Raw genomic sequence first — 18,131 nt, 5'->3', positions numbered from 1 at the left:
AGAGAAAATGACACTTATTCCTTTTTCAAGTTTTATTGCTAACAATATGTACTAGTATTATCAATTTGAACCCTAGGAGGTTAAGACAGTCAGCTCTAATATTTAGGCTGTAATGTAATTCAACCTGAAATAGCATAAAACCTTAACATATTTTCCGACCTAAACGTTTTCCTCCTCTTCCAGAAAGAGACAGACGAGAAGCTGTACCAGGAAGCTCTGATCAACGCCCTGGGGGAGTTCGCGGACCACCTGCCCGACTTCCAGAAGATAGACATCATGATGTTCATCGTCAGCAAGATCCCGAGCCAGCGCGGCGCCAAGACCAGCAAAGCTGACGCCATGCTGCAGAGCATACTGCTCAAATCGCTGCTCAAGGTCAGTCTGCAGGTGGTAGGATCTTGTGCAAGGTCCGCCCGGATTGCTACCACCATCTTGCTCGCTAATCCTACCGTGAAGCAGCAGTGCTTGCAGTGTTGTGTTTCAGCGTGGAGAGTAAGACAGTCGGTGAAATTACTGGCACTTGAGGTAGTTGAGGTATCCCATCTTAGGCCTCTAGGTTGGCAACGCATCTGCAATACCCCTGGTGTTGCAGATGTTTATGGGCGGTGGTGATCTCTTACCATCAGGAGACCCACTTGCTCGTTTGCCAGCCAGTTGAATAATAAAAAAAGTCTTTAGAAATAGAAATAAAAAGAATATAAAAAATAAGAAAATTGTATGTCACGAAACGGATCTTTGGATGCACTTTGTCCTACACATAATGAAAACAACATTACGATCACGCAAAATGACCAATACGCGAAATGACCAACACTCGAAATGACTAACACGCGAAACGACTAATACGCAGTTTCTTGAGGGTATCGTAGCTTTAGCGGATCCTCAAACCGTCTTTCAGCAGGGCTACTTCGAAAGTCAAAGCTCGTGTCGTGCGGTCCCTCTGACACTTATACTATTTAATACGAGTGCGAGGGGGACGGTACGACACGAACTTCGAGTTTCGTAGTAGCCCTGCTGTTAAGACTAGAGAACTATAAAAAGAAGAATAGAATATTACAAGTCAAAGTGTTAGGATTTGGATGCTTCTGTTAAGAACGGCTCTCACACAGTGACAAGCGATATTCTTCGACATCGTGGTTTTCATTGACGTTGCATTCATTGTTTTATGGGCGGTGGTGATCTCTTACCATCAGGAGACCCACTTGCTCGTTTGCCATCCAGTCGAATAAAAAAAAAAAAAAAAAAAACACAACCATGCCAAATTTCATGACTCTAAGTTCAGAGGTTATTAAGTCAATCTACCTATCCTGTGGGAATATCGGGATAAAAAGTAGCCTATTTGTTATTCCAGATCTCCATCTATTTACATACAAAATCCGTCCAACCGTTTTAGCGTGTATTACTAACAAACACACATGCTCACAAACTATCACATGTATAGTAGTAGCATACGAGTGATCTTCCATTTCCAACGTCCAGGTGGGCACAACGTATAAAACCACGGAGCTGAGCAAGGCGTTCCCGGCGGCGTTCCTGGACTCGCTGCTGCGGCTGTCCGGCGCGGCGGAACCCTCGACGCGCGCGCTGCTGCAAAGGATACTGCACACGTTGCTGGACAGGCGGCAGAATGCGCACAATCTGCATACGCCCACGTAACTACTAGGGTTTAATAGCGATCTTTAACGCCAACTATAAAAGTTATACGAGTTTTTTTGCTGACTGTACTTTTTGTTGGCTATACTTGCATCATCATCTAAGCTGCATATCCGTACCAAATTTCAAGTCGGTGCCGTTGAGCATTGAGGAGTTCCATCCAGCGGAGACGATCCTGGCTGGACCACCAGTCAGGTCACTACCAGATTATTTTATTGTCACCAGATTTACGTAAGTATTAAATATACCACCAAAGAGATGGACGGATTACCTGGTTAAAAATGCAGAGCTTGGCCGAAGAAATTGGAAGTCTATGAGGGAAGCCTATGTTTTTTTTTTATTCGACTGGATGATAAACGAGCAAGTGGGTCTCCTGATGGTAAGAGATCATCACCGCCCATAAACATCTGTAACACCAGAAGTATTGCAGATGCGTTGCCAGCCTAGAGGCCTAAGATGGGATACGTCAAGTGCCAGTAATTTCACCGGCTGTCTTACTCTCCACGCCAAAACACAACAGTGCAAGCACTGCTTCACGGCAGGATTAGCGAGCAAGATGGTGGTCCTACCACCTGAAACAGATGGTATCCAACAGTGGACGTCTTACGGCTGATATGATGTGATGTTATGTGGTTGTTCCAGCGTGGAGTACGGGGAGCTGGGTCTGACGATCGAGAAGTGCTCGCGCCCCGACCTGATCTTCATCAGCAAACACGGCTACGCCATCTTCACCTCGCTCTACGAAGGTCAGACCTCTGTCAACGGTTTACTATATCATCTATGTCTTAGGTCTAAATATTAAGTATTTCAGTTATTGGCTTTTGCTACCTATGCTACCATGACACATAGATTGAGGTCCCGTGTTATCTCCAGTCGAGGCAGATATTATGTATGAAGAATTTTTTTAACAAAAAAGTAAAACGGACTCCAAAAAAATAAAAAAATAACAAAAAATGGAACCGACTATTAACCCTTGAAAATAATTTTCTAAGTACCTACTAGCTCGAAGTCGGTGACTCAGCACGACCCAGCAGGAGTGGAACAATAGTCTTCTACCTCACCTACATACTATGGGTTACAATCCCTCCTGTGTCACCGACTTTGAGCTAGTAGGTACCTAGAAAACTATTTTCAAGGGTTTTGTAGTCTGTTCCATTTTTTTCTTTTGGAATCGGTTTTACTTTTTGTTAAAATTTTTCTTTATTTCTCACTTTTTAGTGATTTATAGCCAAAGTCCATCTCACAATGATTCCATTAAGCCCAAACACGGCTTAGTTACGTTGTTTTATAACAGAGTTCCGTTGCCTACCTTCTGGCTTCAGCATCAGATCAGTTCGAAAGAATCATTAACTAAAGCTTCTTCTTAGTCGCTTATCTAGGTATATTAATCATGATCGTTTATAGACGAGAGAGCATTACTTAGCTTTGACGAGTTCTATTGGTCATCTACGGTCTTCTTCATGAGATCCAGTTTACCAAATGATATTTTCTGAATGTACATAAATGCTTATATCTTAATGCTAAAAATGCCAAAATCGCCATAGCCTGTGTGCCTATAAAATTTGAGGTTTTCCCTCGATTTCCTTAGGATCCAATCAACAGACCTCAGAAGATTACTTTTGTAAATCGTGTACTTTGAAAATCGGTCCAGAATTGACTGAGTTATCGGTGAATACATAAAAAAATACAAACATTGGCACATAGAACCTCCTCCTTTTTAGGGTTCCGGAGCCAAAATGGCAAAAACGGAACCCTTATAGTTTAGCCATGTCTGGCTGTCTGTCTGTCTGTCCGTCCGCGGCTTTGCTCAGGGACTACGGCACCTTATTTTGGGCGTGCCCGACACGCTCTTGGCCGGTTTTTTGAAGTCAATTAAAAAACAGAAATGTTTTTGCAATTTAGTTTTGGATGTTTAATAGTACATTGTGTCTATACTACTGTCTATAATACTATACGTCTGATTTATGGATGAAATTTGGAATATTGAATTCCTTGCAGGATTACAGCTAGAATCGAACACATTGGAGAACATAGAGGCGATATACACGACGCTCGCGCTGCTCGTCATTGAACTGGGCTCCGAAGAGACCGTCTGCGACTTTATGCAACTTATATTGGCGTGAGTATTAAAAACTTGCATATTATAAAAATTTAAACTATTTTAAAACTAATTTGACTATCGTGTTTTTTTATGTTTTGGCACAGTTGTAATTTTGAGGTTATTTCCACGCCTAAAAATCCTCCATTCACAAACACCGTGTTGGCTGTTTAGGGGTTTTCAACGTAAAAAAAAAAAAAACTAATCCCTAGATAATAAAAAGGAGCTTCGTCCCGATATGCAGAGACTAAAGTAACATTTAAAGAGCGTGAAAAGTGAAAAATAATGTGTATGTCGTCAGCATCCAGCAGTCGGCGCTGACGAACCCTGTACTGACTGTGAGCCAGCAGTGCCAGCTGCACAGCGTGTGCGTCGCGCTCGGCCTGCTGCTGCCGCGCACGCGCGCGCACGACTACCTGCTGAAGGTGAGGGGGGGGGGGGAGCAGTGGGCGGGGCCTAGCGCTGACGGAAAATCAACTCTTTCAAGTGTATGCTGTATCTTGACGAAAAGATCTGCCTCTCTTACACGTCCCATGTCCGTGCAAGACTTACATGTGCCTTACTTATAAAGAATCTGTCAACCCCTGATTGACCTGCGGAAGAAAAAAACTTGACGAGAGTTCTTACTACATAATATTTTATTAAATTCGGGTTTTGTTCCGCGTACCTTGATTTTAGAGAAGCTCGATATTTCGGCACAGCTGCATGCCATGATCACGAGACGACGAAATATCGAGCTTTGTTAAAGTCAAGGTACGCGGAGAGTTTTTACTGTTCTGATGTACTCTCTTCAAGAGTACAAGTAGTACAAGTAGCCTGTAGAATACTGACAGACAACTCTTCTTCGCTAGCAAATACAAAGTTATACGTTATGCCTATCCAATTTATTAAAAGTGTAAACAATCCGATTTCATCAAAATTCTTGTATAAACACTCACTGGATCGAATCAATAACACATCTATATTAATAATTTCGTCCAGGGGTACGGTAGACTCGAACGAAATGCACATCAAATTGAAGAGCGTAAAAAATTAGTCGATCCGAGTCGACAACATATATCCGCAAAATTCGGATTATGGAGAATTTCGTTAAATTCTAATGGCACTGACAAACAAACCGCAGTCGCCATCTTGGGTAGTTAATAAACGTTCCGTTTCATACTAGCTAGCTCTTTAGATACGGCTCGCCTTCAACACATCGCGTGCGTCACGCCAAAAAAGTATCCATTACAAAGAACTGTGACTCATGTGACTGTGTAAAACGAAACGTCTTGCCGGAAAACTTGAATGGATCTTATCAAAACTCAAAACTATCACCACCTTCAACTATAACTATCTTCAGTTGTTGACGTTTGTTCCGAGTCGACAACTGTAGGTAGAAAATTCGGATTTAGCGAGTATTTCAATAAAAAATGGAATAAATTACCTACTGAGTATATTTTTTTTTTTTTTTTTTGTTGATATGGCGTTTGCTTACTATAATGGCGTTGCGAAGTAAACATGTCAAAGTCATCACATCAAAGTGGCGTGAGTGTCACGTCATCACGTGTCACAGGTTTGCATTTCGTTCTCCATTGTGACCTTTTAAGGGCCCCACACACGGTACGATTCGTCGATTTTCATCAGATCGATCGTACAGACGGATCGTACCTTATATGGGCCCTTTAGGTCTAATTTCTTTATTATGAGACAGACATACGTAGTCGGTCCCAAAGTTCTGTCACTGGCACATTATTTTTAAATTTAAAACATGATTTTAAGAAAATTTGATTGAATTCCATTTTTGAATGTTTGTCAATTATTTTAAAACAATAAACAGTCATTCGCTGCAATTTCTCACGATGGAGTGGACGTTGAAAGAAAACCGAATAGCTGTTTTAGCATTGCACCGCTGTGGGCACTCGCCAAGTACCATTTTCAAGTTGCTCAAAAATGTAAATATAACGCTTAGGTTTGTGTACCGTACGATTGACAGGTACAATGAAGTCTCCAGTGTTGAGGACAAGAAAAGAATTGGCCGGCCTCGCTCCGTACAAATACCAGCAGTGATCAAAGCGATCAAGGCACGCATAGCAAGAAATCCTGTCCGAAAACAGAAGTTGATGGCTTTGCAGATGGGTGTCAGTAGAAAAACCGTCAAAAAGGTTTTAAACGAAGATCTTAGTCTGCGAGCATACAAAAAATAGAGTGGGCACTACTTAATGCCCGTCTAAAACAATAAGGTTAAAAGATCCCGAAGTTGTTAAAGCGGTACGCGAAAAATCGACACCGTGATATCCTCTTACAGACGAAAAGATTTTCGATATTGAAGAGAAGTACAATAAACATAATGATAGAGTGTACGCTAGGAGCTCTGAAGAGTATTCTCTGATCTTATTACGGCCAACTGAGGTTCATTTTTGCGAAAAGGGGTCAAAAATCAGTGCGAAAGTGTACCTAGAGACGGTTTTGGATAAGCATGTCAAAGATCTGCCCAACACGCTATTTTCAGGTCATAATTTTGTGTTCCAGCAGGATTCTGCGCCAGCACACAAAGCCAAGACCACTCAAGCCTGGTTTGGCCGTCAAAAAATCGACTTTTATAAGACACGAAGATTGGCCTTCCTCCAGTCCGAACCTTAATCCTCTGGACTTTGAAATTTGGCAGGTCTTAGAGGGGAAGGTCTGTGCTAAACCCCATAAAAATTTGGAGAGCCTGAAGTCATCTTTAAGAAAAGCAGTCGCTGAAATAGACATGAAAATGGTGCGTGCTGCGATAGACGACTGGCTGCGCCGATTAAGGGCCTGTATTAAAAACAAAGGAAGTCATTTTGAATAATTTTAAGCACTTAAATTTATTTTTTTATTAAATGTACTTTAAATTGGTATATAATTTATTAAAAACTGATTGGTACTTTTGTTTTTATCATTATTTTCATTTGTGACAGAACTTTGGGACTGACTACGTAGTTATTTGGGCAAATAAGATTTAGGAGAAATATCTACTGGTGAAATACCGATACGTAGGTTAGCCGTTAAAGTGTTTGTGATAATAATTAAGGCTGGGAATATACGTCAGATTTTCGATAAGTACGACAGTCTTTACTGGCAAAACATTTTTTCAAACATATTATTATGAGTCTACATTTTACCCGAGCGAAGCCGGGTTTTCATCTAGTTTATCTATAATTCGTGTCTTTTAACTAGATGTCAAATCACTTTTTTCACCAAAATTCACTTCATTTCAATATTTATTTTTCGTTTGAAATATGAAATTTCGTACTAACAATAAATATGAAAAAAAATTAGGATGATTAAAAAATTACGGCTTTTTGCACTTAGGTAGGTACGACATAAACATGCGGATCGGAAATGGCGGGAAAACAAACATCTCGCATTTTATTTTTTTCCTGCTAATTTGCTGTCACTGCTGTCAGTTTTTTTTAAATGATCGATGAGTCCAATTTTTGTCTTTGATTTGTCAAGGTGACCAAACATAACGCGTCTAATCCGTCTATCAGCAGCTCAACAACTAGCAGACTGCTAGCAAGCGTTTATGAATCATACTTCTTGACAACCGTCTAACAAGCTTAATCAGTCTGCTAAGTAACAGACCGATCAAACCTCAATTAAGGATTTTTTATAAATAAGGCTGTAAGCTACTAAGTTTGCGAGATACCGTGTTAATATCCATTTTCTATTGCAGATAGTGGCAGCGCGACGAGAGGACGCGAGCCATTTGCTACCGCCGCTTTTGGAAGACTACGACATGTCGCCTGCTAAGATGCCCAACAAGCTTCCCTATCTGATGCTGGACCAGGTGAATATACTACTAAAGATAATAAAATAATAAATAAATAAATATCATGGGACAATTCACACCAATTGACCTAGTCCCAAAGTAAGCTTAGCAAAGCTTGTGTTATGGGTGCTAAGCAACGGATAAATATAATTATATGGATAGATACATACTTAAATACATATTAAACACGCAAGACCCGAGAACAGACATTCGTATTTTTCGTACAAATATCTGCCCCGACACGGGAATCGAATCCGGGACCTCAAGCTTCGTAGTCCGGTTCTCTAACCACTAGGCCATCTGCTCGTCAAAGATGGAATCAGAGCTTGCCACTTTACGTCTATGGGAGGTACCCTAAAAAATTTTTTTTTAATATTTTTAATTGTACCATTTTGTCGGCATAGTTTACATATATATCCGTGCAAAATTACAGCTTTCTAGCATTGATAGACCCTGAGCAAAGCCGCGGACGGACAGACAGACAGACATGGCGAAACTATAAGGGTTCCGTTTTTGCCATTTTAGCTCCGGAACCCTAAAAAACAGTAACAATTATTAACTGTGAGCTTGGTGGGTAGGTTGTCTTGAAACTTGCGACTTAACAACAACGCATGTACAGCAAAAAAGCTTCAATTGAAAATGTTTCAACAAAACCTAACAGTTGAATGTTTGTTACAACAGATGGCGCTGTGCGAGTGCCTCAAAGCCAGCGGGCTGGATCCGTCGCGGCTGCAGGCGCCGTCTCCGTACGCGGCCGGAAGCGTCAGCCTGGCGCACCGCCACAGCTGGCTCGAAGCTGGTAACCAATCGAGTAACCTAAACTCCAATTCAATAGAATCTGACAATCCTGTAGACACTTCCAGCCTACTAATATAAACACCGGGCTGCTAAGGCTTTGTGATGTGACTATTATTCTTTTTTGATTACTTTTAGATGATAATTGCAGCAACAGGGAATATATAATCAAGTGTGCCCACGATAGGATGTCTTAAATATGTAGAAAATGACAGATTCTATTGAAATTGTACTTTATATACATAGAATACAGAGCGCAGTGAGGGTTTCAAACACATAAGACTATTATTATAAAATAGGGACAGGCAGATTCTGCGTGTTACCATAAAATCTCGCGTAGACATAGTTGTTCTGCATGGTTATTAGCGGAGAATTAGGGTAAAAATATTTTTCACTTCTCATGCTCCCAAAGTTCGTATTTATGCTGGATCTAGGCGACATAAAATGGCTTTTATGCTCTAGTGCATAAAATAAAATCTTCGTCTAAGCCCAAGTTAATCAGGTGCCAATTTCCTCGCAATCGGAAATGAAACCCAGAGTGTAAAACTCGAGCATTAAACTCGTTTTCCCCTCGACGTGTATCTACCCTCGCGGTGCCAGCTCGGGTAACTATATGAACGTCTCGCGTAAAATGGCTCGTTTTATGCTCCTGTTGAACAATCTACCATAGTTCACTGATACGAGTCACACCTGAATCAATCAACGTCATTAGTACAGTCGTCATCCCAGCCTATTATACGTCCCACTGCTGGGCACAGGCCTCCTCTCAGAACAAGAGGGCTTAGGCTATAGTTCCCACGCGGGCCCAGTGCGGATTGGGAACTTCACACGCACCATTGAATGGCTTCGCAGGTTTGTGCAGGTTTCCTCACGATGTTTTCCTTCACCGCAAAGCTCGTGGTAAATTTCAAATGTAATTCCGCACATGAATTTGGAAAAAACTCAGAGGTGCGAGCCGGGGTTTGAACCCACGACCCTCTGTTTGAGAGGCGATAGGTCAAACCACTAGGCCACCACGGCTTTTTCGGCATTAGTACAGTCGCCATCAGATATTTCAGAGGAGGTATCTAAACATGAACTCTAATGCCTTAAGAATAGAGTGTATGTTCCGATATTTTTCACCATCTCGGCTGCTCCGAAATATGTTTTTTTTTAATCGACTGGATGGCAAACGAGTGACAGGGTCTCCTGATGGTAAGAGATCACCACCGCCAATAAACATCTGCAACACCAGGGTATTGCAGATGCGTTGGGTCTAAGAAATGGGATCCTCAAGTGCCAGTAATTTCACCGGCTGTCTTACTCTCCACGCCGAAACACAACAGTGCAAGCACTGCTGCTTCACGGCAGGATTAGCGAGCAAGACGGTGGTAGCAAGCCGGGCGGACCTTGCACAAGGTCCTACCACCTGCAAACAGTGCTGGATGGTGACAGCAGATGTTTTATCGACATACATAATTGAAAATACAAACTGAAATATAGATGCACAGAAAAACCAGAAAAATAAGACCAGCACTGGGAATCGAACTTAGGTCCTCGGTATTCCGTACCGTGTGCTATACCGCTACACCACTGCTGGTCAACGGTACCGACACGAATTTCCCCTATGCACCTCATATCTCAGCTTGTTTGTTTCTTATTTAGCCACTTAAGCAGTGACGCTAGCGACATCTATACCGTAGCCCTCATCGAGAAACTTTCGGCACTCCATTGGAACCAACCGCTCACCCGGACAAGAGATGTCGCTATCAAATAAAAAATACAAAAAGATTCCTAAAAACCAATCTTGACATACATAATGTTTTGTCGTCAGGCGCGGCGCAAGGCCGTGACAGTCTAGCGGACATAACGGCGGGCCCGGCCGCCGAACTTGACAGTGCTAACAGCTCGCCTGGCGTACAAAGGGTGAGTACACACTTAAAGCTGTATTGTATAAAATAGTGAATTCGTACTAATAAGTACTTGATGTGTACGGCTAGACCGCACCTTTAATCCCCCGCATTGTCCCCTCATATTTTCGTGAGACGTAGCTAAGTGGCGGCCATTTTGGCATTTTGTTTCACCATTCATTGACTAAATTTATCTGACCGATTGTTTGTTCTCTGTTTCTTTTGTTCGAATAGCCGGAGACGAGACGGCATCACGTTTATCCGTCAAATAAAATTAATCAATGGGCGGTGAAACAGTCCTTTAGACTGTATTTCTGTGTGTATTCTATCAGTTAATATACAGATTATGTGCGTAATGTTTTTCCGTCGTATTTTGTCGGATAAGTTCGTATTTGTTTGTTGATGTTTCTTTCTCATTAGCTTAAGTAAACTTCAGTAAGCTAGTGTCCAGAAAGCAATATAAATTCGAACTTTTTCGAAAAAATACAATGGCAAAATATTATTCACTCCATCTGTGCCACTTTTATTCTTAAGTGACAGAAGGCGCAGTATAAACCCCTCAAATCCTCGGAAACCATGTAAAATCCTAAAATCTTAACCGCTAAGGCCAACTTGCGCAGACATAACCCCAGTCACGAAGCCCAGTGACAGTTACAGTTAAGAAGTGTCAAAATGTATGGAACTGTCATACTTATGCAGGTGGTAGGACCTTGTGCAAGGTCCGCCCGGATTGCTACCACCATCTTGCTCGCTAATCCTGCCGTGAAGCAGCAGTGCTTGCACTGTTGTGTTTCGGCGTGGAGAGTAAGACAGCCGGTGAAATTACTGGCACTTGAGGTATCCCATCTTAGGCCTCTAGGTTGGCAACGCATCTGCAATACCCCTGGTGTTGCAGATGTTTATGTGCGGTGGTGATCTCTTACCATCAGGAGACCCATTTGCTCGTTTGCCATCTAGTCAAATAAAAAATAAAATAAAAATAAAAAACTTAGGGTTAGCCATTTAATTTTTTGACGCTGTACCATGCAAGATGCAAGCAGTTCTAAGTCTAGAGACATGACATTATGCATAGATGTTCGTCATACAACTTAAATACATTTGGTAGAACACCGGGAATTTAATTCGACAGACAAATCTGATGGCTTACGCGAGCAAATCCGCGGGAAAAGGCTAGTTATATACATTAAAACTCTTGCACAGAATGCGCAGTACGATTCCCTGGACGAAGAGTACAGAATGTTCGTTGAGAAATACAACTATAACCATCGCCCCTCTATGCCGCACTTCGGCGCCTACGTAATGTTCCTTTCACCTTTAAATTGTTATTCCACTAGATTATACGTAGATTACAAATTATATACGTTACAACGAAGTAAACCGAATGTAAGCACCAATGCAATAAAGACTTTATTGCGTTAGGCTCAAAGTGAAATATGCAATGACAGGTAAACAACGCGGTGACGTGTGGCGCGACGTCGAAAAAAATGGCGGTCGCAGTAGCGCGTGAACGTTTGACCAATGGCTTTTCGAGGTTTTGCCCGCGCAAACGTACTTACTGCTTTATTATTGGCTAAAAAGGCTTCGCGCCTTGAAAAAAAAAGTTCACTGTGCGGGCACATCGTTGTAACTTATTTTTATGGTTCAACTGTAATGGTTTTTAAAAGTACTTAGTAATTTCACTAGCGAATCTCACTGTGTAATTTCAGATTCTATTAAATATTATTTTTCATTTCAACATAACACTATTGATATTATAAATGCGATCCGTTCCTAAGCTGAAATCCCTAACAATTATAATTACGGAGATAGAGTCACATTATATCGAAAATATAAATCTGTGTGTGTCTCTCTTTTCCTATGACCTTTAAAGAATATGTCTGCCAAATTTGAAGTTTCTCGCTCTAGTATTTTCACCTGGGTGATGATGAATCAGTCAGGACCTGGTACCAGGTTAGCACAGGTCTGTGGTTGCCGCAAACTTGATTAGGGTGAAGACCAAAAAGTTGCACACCGTTAAAGCTGCGTTAGCACACGTAGTTTTAATTTCCATAAACTTTTTCCATTGTGACACGAAAATTATCCATACAAATGTAGCTTTAAAACGGCGTGCAACTTTTTGGTCTTCACCCATTATCGTACACTACTGCTACCTAGTGTTCCTAACAACATATTAAAACAATCAGAACTAGCTGTTTATTTGCGATATTAGCGATTTCTTGTTCGTTAGATCGTTCAATCAATTTTTCAGTGTAGTTTTTTACCACGGTAATGTCTCTCGGGTCACTTTATTTTTGTGGGGTACAAAACCACTAAAAGTTAGCGAGTTGTGACAGTTTTAAGGCAATTCCTTCATGGCTCACCTAAGCATTCTAGTTACATTGCAGACATTTTTCGAAGTGTATCACTGATGTCTCGTGAGTTACGGGACGGAACACACTTAAAACACGAATAATTGATTGAATCAGGCGTTACTTTGCGGAGGTCCATATCAATGAACTAAAGGAATTTCTTTGGTCACCCGCGATCTTATGACAGCTAAGTTTATGCAAGATATGCGTGTTCATGCAGTTCCTCCACCTCCACACTGTAAGAACACACACAACCGTGTGGAGCAGTGTTCTTACAGTGTGGAGGTGGAGAAACTGCATGCACACGCATATCTTGCATAAACTTAGCTATACGTTATGCCTATCCAATTTATTAAAAGTGTAAACAAACCGATTTCATCAAAATTCTTGTATGAACACTCACTGGATCGAATCAATAACACATTTATCTATAATTCGTGTCTTTTAACTAGATGTCTAATGACTTTTTTCACTAAAATTCACTTGATTACAATATTTATTTTTCATTTGAAAAATCTTCGTCAAAATCTGACGTTATTTCTTGATTGAAACATGTGTATAATCTGTAGTAGCTTAGACTAGCGTAGAGATGGTGGAAAAATTTTATATTTAAAAAATTGATTAATGCGCAAACGAATAAGCGATTTTTATTTACTTTCCTTAAAATTAAAAATTAATTACTGCTTTTCTAATTGAGTAAACACTCTTTGGAATTAAATCAAGTATTGTAAATAATAAAATAGACAAAAATACGTTGATCTATTCAATTAATAAATAATCGATTTACTGAACAGATTAATTATTTTGCAATAGGTTCTAGGTTTTCACATCACTAAATGTATAAATTGGATTGGAATACAATATATCATAAGGTCGCGGGTGAGCAAAGAAATTCTTTTAGTTCACTTAAAACACATTTAAAAGTTGATTGATTCGATATGATTGGCATAATTTTACACACCGAACAATGTTTCTGCGGAGGCTTTGGATGTGTACCCCTCCGTTACACATCCTTCATCCAATATATCCACTATCCTTATATCAGATCCTAACCCTATCCTGTCCTATAGCTCTGCGACAACGATTTCTGGCACTGGGGCCACGAGGAGTCCACGGATAGTTCGCATAACGTACGAAGAGAACGGCTTCCGGTAATCACTACTCACGCCCCGTTCATATTTATTCCAGCTGCATTCCAGTCCAGTGATCGAATAATGCTCGGTTCACATTATTCTAGTTAAACCGTTCCAGTAGCATTACGCTGCGGTGCTCGATCGATCTTGTGTAACTCGTTTGGATTGTGATCCCGCAATGTATTGCTACTGGCACGATTTTACTGGTATAATGTGAACCGGGCATACAGCTCTGGGATGCTACTGGAATAGATGTGAACCGGCATTGGAATGTTCTAGTTTTACAAGCGCTCTTGATTGTTTAGTTCAAAGCGCGGTAATTTAAATTTCTTTGTTAAAAAAAAAAAAAAAAAAAAACAATATCTTTGCGTAGGAAAGCGGGTAGGAGGTTTCCTGTAAATATTTCTGTGCGTATTTGTGCGTCAAGATTTTCAAGGGGCCCAGTCGATAGAACATTTGTCGTGTATAGCCGGAAGATAAAAGTCCGGGACACCCGATAATCTTTTTTGTTTTTAATGAATCTTAAAACGTTGTATGCGGAAATTAGAAAAAGTACTGCATTCTAGTCTCATCTATTTTAATAAGCACAAATTCTGCTGATCGAAAAAAAAGATAGCTTTAAATTTGACACGGATCCAGAGGTTGATAGTCCTAAGGCGGTACAATTGGTCATGACGCTTATGTTTGTCTTGTTATGTGTTCAGCACCCGGCGCAGGTTGAGAGCGTGAGCCTGGAGGCTCTGCGGCGTGCGGCGGGCGGCCCGAGCGAGGCGGAGCGGCGCGAGGCGGAGCGGCGCCGCGCCACGCTCAACAGCGCCTTCCGCACCGCACCCTTCGACCACCTGCTGCATCTCACGCAGCCCGAGGTAAACACAGAAGCCAAGCCAGATAACTGCCGTTCCGTTTCCCGCTGCCAGTTAGTACCTGAGAGTTATAGCAGCCTGGTACTTGCTAGTTCCGTTTCATCACTGTTCAAAGCGATCGTCGCTCTCGCCAGAGACGCTCGTAAAGTACCTAGTACCAAAGAGTTATGGCAGCCTGGTACTTGTTAGTTACATCACCATCTGTCGTGGTGGTTGTCCTCGCAAAGTGCGCACTTAAGTTAGTACGTAAGAGTTATGTCAGCCTGGTGCTGCTAGTTCCGTTTCATCACTATTCAACGCGATCGTCGCTCGCGCCAGAGACGCTCTTAGGGCCTGTGTCACCACTTGTCGACTAACTTTAAGTGTCGGTTATCAGTGATGCCGTCTCTGTTTGTTTTGTCCGAATGAACAAAGACGGCATTACTTTTATCTAAGTTAGTCGACAAGTGGTGAAACAGGGCCTTAAAGTAGTTAGCCGATTGAGTTGGCAAATGAGTAAAGTCATAACAAAGCTATTGCCATACAGAATGTAACGTAAATCATGTTTAGACAGCTCCTAAAAAAAGTACGTCAATGAGGGCTATCGCGTGTGAATTCGCCGCTAGAGGCGCTAGTGTAGCGTGAGGTCTCCGAAATGTCAAATCTCATAGTTTTTGGGTGAGCTACGCGGGTTTATTTATAATTAGAATAATTTTGTGAATATTTTGCATTACCTGAAATTAATTATGGCAATTATGCGTTTTGGGGCAATGAATGTCTGTGTTTTGAGACAGTTTTGTCTTTCGGAAACTTATGTCCTCCCTTTTTTTTCGAACAAAACGGGACTACGCAGCACTGTGGTTGCTCCATATTTTTATGGTAAGGTTATAAGGTGTATTAAATATGATTTTAATCTAAACTTTGTGTTTACGCCCGTAATAATAGACTTTGAAAGCCACACTTAAAAACCTCACACAACAGTGGCGCCATCTAGAAAGATAAAAAACGATAGCCCTCATTGATTAGTGACATCACCATGGGGACGTATCTGAATATCGAAAATTAATTTATCTAAAGTTAAAAAGTCGACGGTCAAAATATCGAAAGTAGGTTAGGTTAGGTTCGAAGTTGACCGTCGATATTTTAACTATCGATATTTCAATTTTCGATATTCAGATACGTGCCCATCACCATCCCTATAATCAACCGTTATGTCCCCCCAGTACGAGCTAAAGGACAAGCTGGAGGAGATATTCAGCTCAGTGGCGGCCGAGCCCCTCCTGCCGCGCTCGGCGTGCTCGCCTTCCGCTTCGCACCAGAGTCACGTGCCGCCGCACTCCAAGTACTTCCCGGAGCTGTTCCTCTACTAGGTAACAAATAATCTATTGCAAAGATGGCGAACCTTTATACCTTATGGGATGCTTTAAGCTTTATGGGGAATATTACTGCAATGTTCTGCCGTCGAGGGTGCAGCACTAGCACAAACCGTTAATAGTTTTTTAATAAGCTTTTAATGTCGTAAATGAAATAAAATGTCTTTTAAATGTTCGTGGGATGCCATAACATTATATTATTTCAATTTTCTTTTGGAAATATAGCTCTATCGTTACTACTGTTGTAAATATCATATTATTTTGTTACCTACTAATCAATATGTCATGATCCGTCATGGCGACAAGCTATAAAGAGAACTGACGTTGTCATGGCGGTTTGTTTACGGTTTGTGCGCAAAGCTTTGCGTAATATTACCTATTAAAAAAAAGTAAATACATTTATTCACAACACAAGACACAACAAGATTCGATTTGTAGCATTCGAACATGGCGGATGTAGACAATATCTAATTTTGCTATTTCTGCTTCTTTGGCTAGTTGTAGTATAATTTTGATAGTGTTTTATGCGGCGATTAACCTTAACAGTGAACAGTGATCACAAAATTGTATATTGCTCTCGTGTCTGACATTTTTTAATGCGCAAGTTGTCTCCACGTGGTTTCTGGAATTTTACTATCAAGTTTCAAAAACTACAACCACCGTACAACGTCCCTCTCAAAGAGAGTTTACTTTGACACTGGCGAAATTGTCATATTAATTAGGACAGAAAAGCCATATTTTAAAAGAGAAGAAGAAGCTTTGCGGAGGTCCATAGCAATGAACTAAAAGAATTTCCTTTTTTTTTAAGTACGATAGTATCCAAGATAGTATTTGTCATTGCGGTTGTGAATCGGACACTGGCTCAGCATAATGCTGAGGTGTTAAAAACGCCCCAGCGCTGATTTACAAGACATGCACCGGACATCACTACTACTGGGTTGCATTATTTTTGTGAAAACCATAATGACCTGGCTATGACGGCCATCATAGATTCCTAATTTCGTGGTTGCATGAAGGAGTATAAAAATATCACAATGAAAAGCAGTGTAGAACTTGTTCATAATATTCATGTAACCTTGGCCTTAACTCCTTGGCCCTCGCATGCGGCTCGGGTAAACATTCACGGCTCGGGTAAAATTTTACGTTTTATGCACTGGTTGTACAGTCTACTTTTAATTGATTACAGTTATAATGTATTCTACCTAATTACCTGTCGTTTTTTTTTTCAGGTATCTAGAGTCCAATAATACGAAGACCTAAATATAATATATTTCATGTTACGTGATAACTCCAGTTTTTGTCTTAATGTATTCCGTATAACTTTGATCGTTTCAAGTCAAATTAACTGTAAATTAATTTCCAGAAAGGCTTTTAAATCTTGCTCAAAATTATGTATGTTCATAATTTTTTTATTTATTAAGCAAACATGTCTGAATTTATAAGGTATAATTTAAAATTGGAAGAATACCTAATGATATTTTGGCACGACGCAGTAATACATTTATTACAAACATGTAATTATGTGTATAAAATCATGCAGTCTACCTAACTTGTTAAAGGATTGACTTCATTCATAGTATCCTACTAATATTATAAATGTGAAAGTTTGTGAGTGAGTGAGTGAGTGAGTGAGTATGTTTGTTACTTTTTCACGCTTAAACGGCTGGACGGATTTGGATGAAATTTGGCGGAAAGTTCGTTTATAACCTGGATTAAAACATAGGATACTTTTTATCCCGATATTCCCACGGGATAGGGATAAAATCTCGAAATAACAACCGCTAGGCTTAGAGTCATAAAATTTGGTATGTAGGTAGTTGGACTTCTGGAATAAAACATAGGTGACTTTTTGACCCGATATTCCCACGGGATACCTAGGGATAAAATCTTGAAATAACAACCGCTAGGCTTTGAGCCATGAAATTTAGTATGAAGGTAGCTGGACCTCTGGAATAACACATAGGCTACTTTTATCCCGATATTCCCCCGGAATAGGGATAAAATCTTGAAATAATAACCGCTAGGCTTAGAGTCATGAAATTTGGTATGTAGGTAACTGGACGTCTGTAATAACACGTAAGGGACTTTTTGACTCGATATTCCCACGGAATACCTAGGGATAAAATCTCGAAATAACAACCACTGGGTTTAGAGCCATGAATTTTGGTATGTAGGTAGCTGGACCTCTGGAATAACACAGGCTAATTATTATCCCGATA

The 18,131-nt window shown here is 40.7% G+C and overlaps 1 protein-coding gene across 1 annotated transcript in view; it reads left to right on the top strand.

Moving 5' to 3' along the window:
• stmA (Protein EFR3 homolog stmA) overlaps positions 1–17,894 on the top strand; it is a 44,339-nt gene extending 26,445 nt beyond the window's left edge. The window contains exons 11-20 of the mRNA XM_074106413.1: positions 1,480–1,652; positions 2,296–2,399; positions 3,652–3,772; positions 4,053–4,176; positions 7,437–7,550; positions 8,214–8,331; positions 10,141–10,232; positions 14,402–14,563; positions 15,763–15,909; positions 17,142–17,894. Of these exons, the coding sequence (XP_073962514.1) occupies positions 1,480–1,652; positions 2,296–2,399; positions 3,652–3,772; positions 4,053–4,176; positions 7,437–7,550; positions 8,214–8,331; positions 10,141–10,232; positions 14,402–14,563; positions 15,763–15,909 (1,155 nt within the window). The 3' untranslated portion in view covers positions 17,142–17,894. The remainder of the gene's footprint in view (positions 1–1,479; positions 1,653–2,295; positions 2,400–3,651; positions 3,773–4,052; positions 4,177–7,436; positions 7,551–8,213; positions 8,332–10,140; positions 10,233–14,401; positions 14,564–15,762; positions 15,910–17,141) is intronic.
• Positions 17,895–18,131: the final 237 nt, after the last annotated feature.

The sequence above is a fragment of the Choristoneura fumiferana genome, chromosome 24 (genome assembly GCF_025370935.1).
Source record: "Choristoneura fumiferana chromosome 24, NRCan_CFum_1, whole genome shotgun sequence".
NCBI classification, from domain to species: Eukaryota; Metazoa; Arthropoda; class Insecta; order Lepidoptera; family Tortricidae; genus Choristoneura; species Choristoneura fumiferana.
This window is presented reverse-complemented; position numbering and strand designations above follow the sequence as displayed.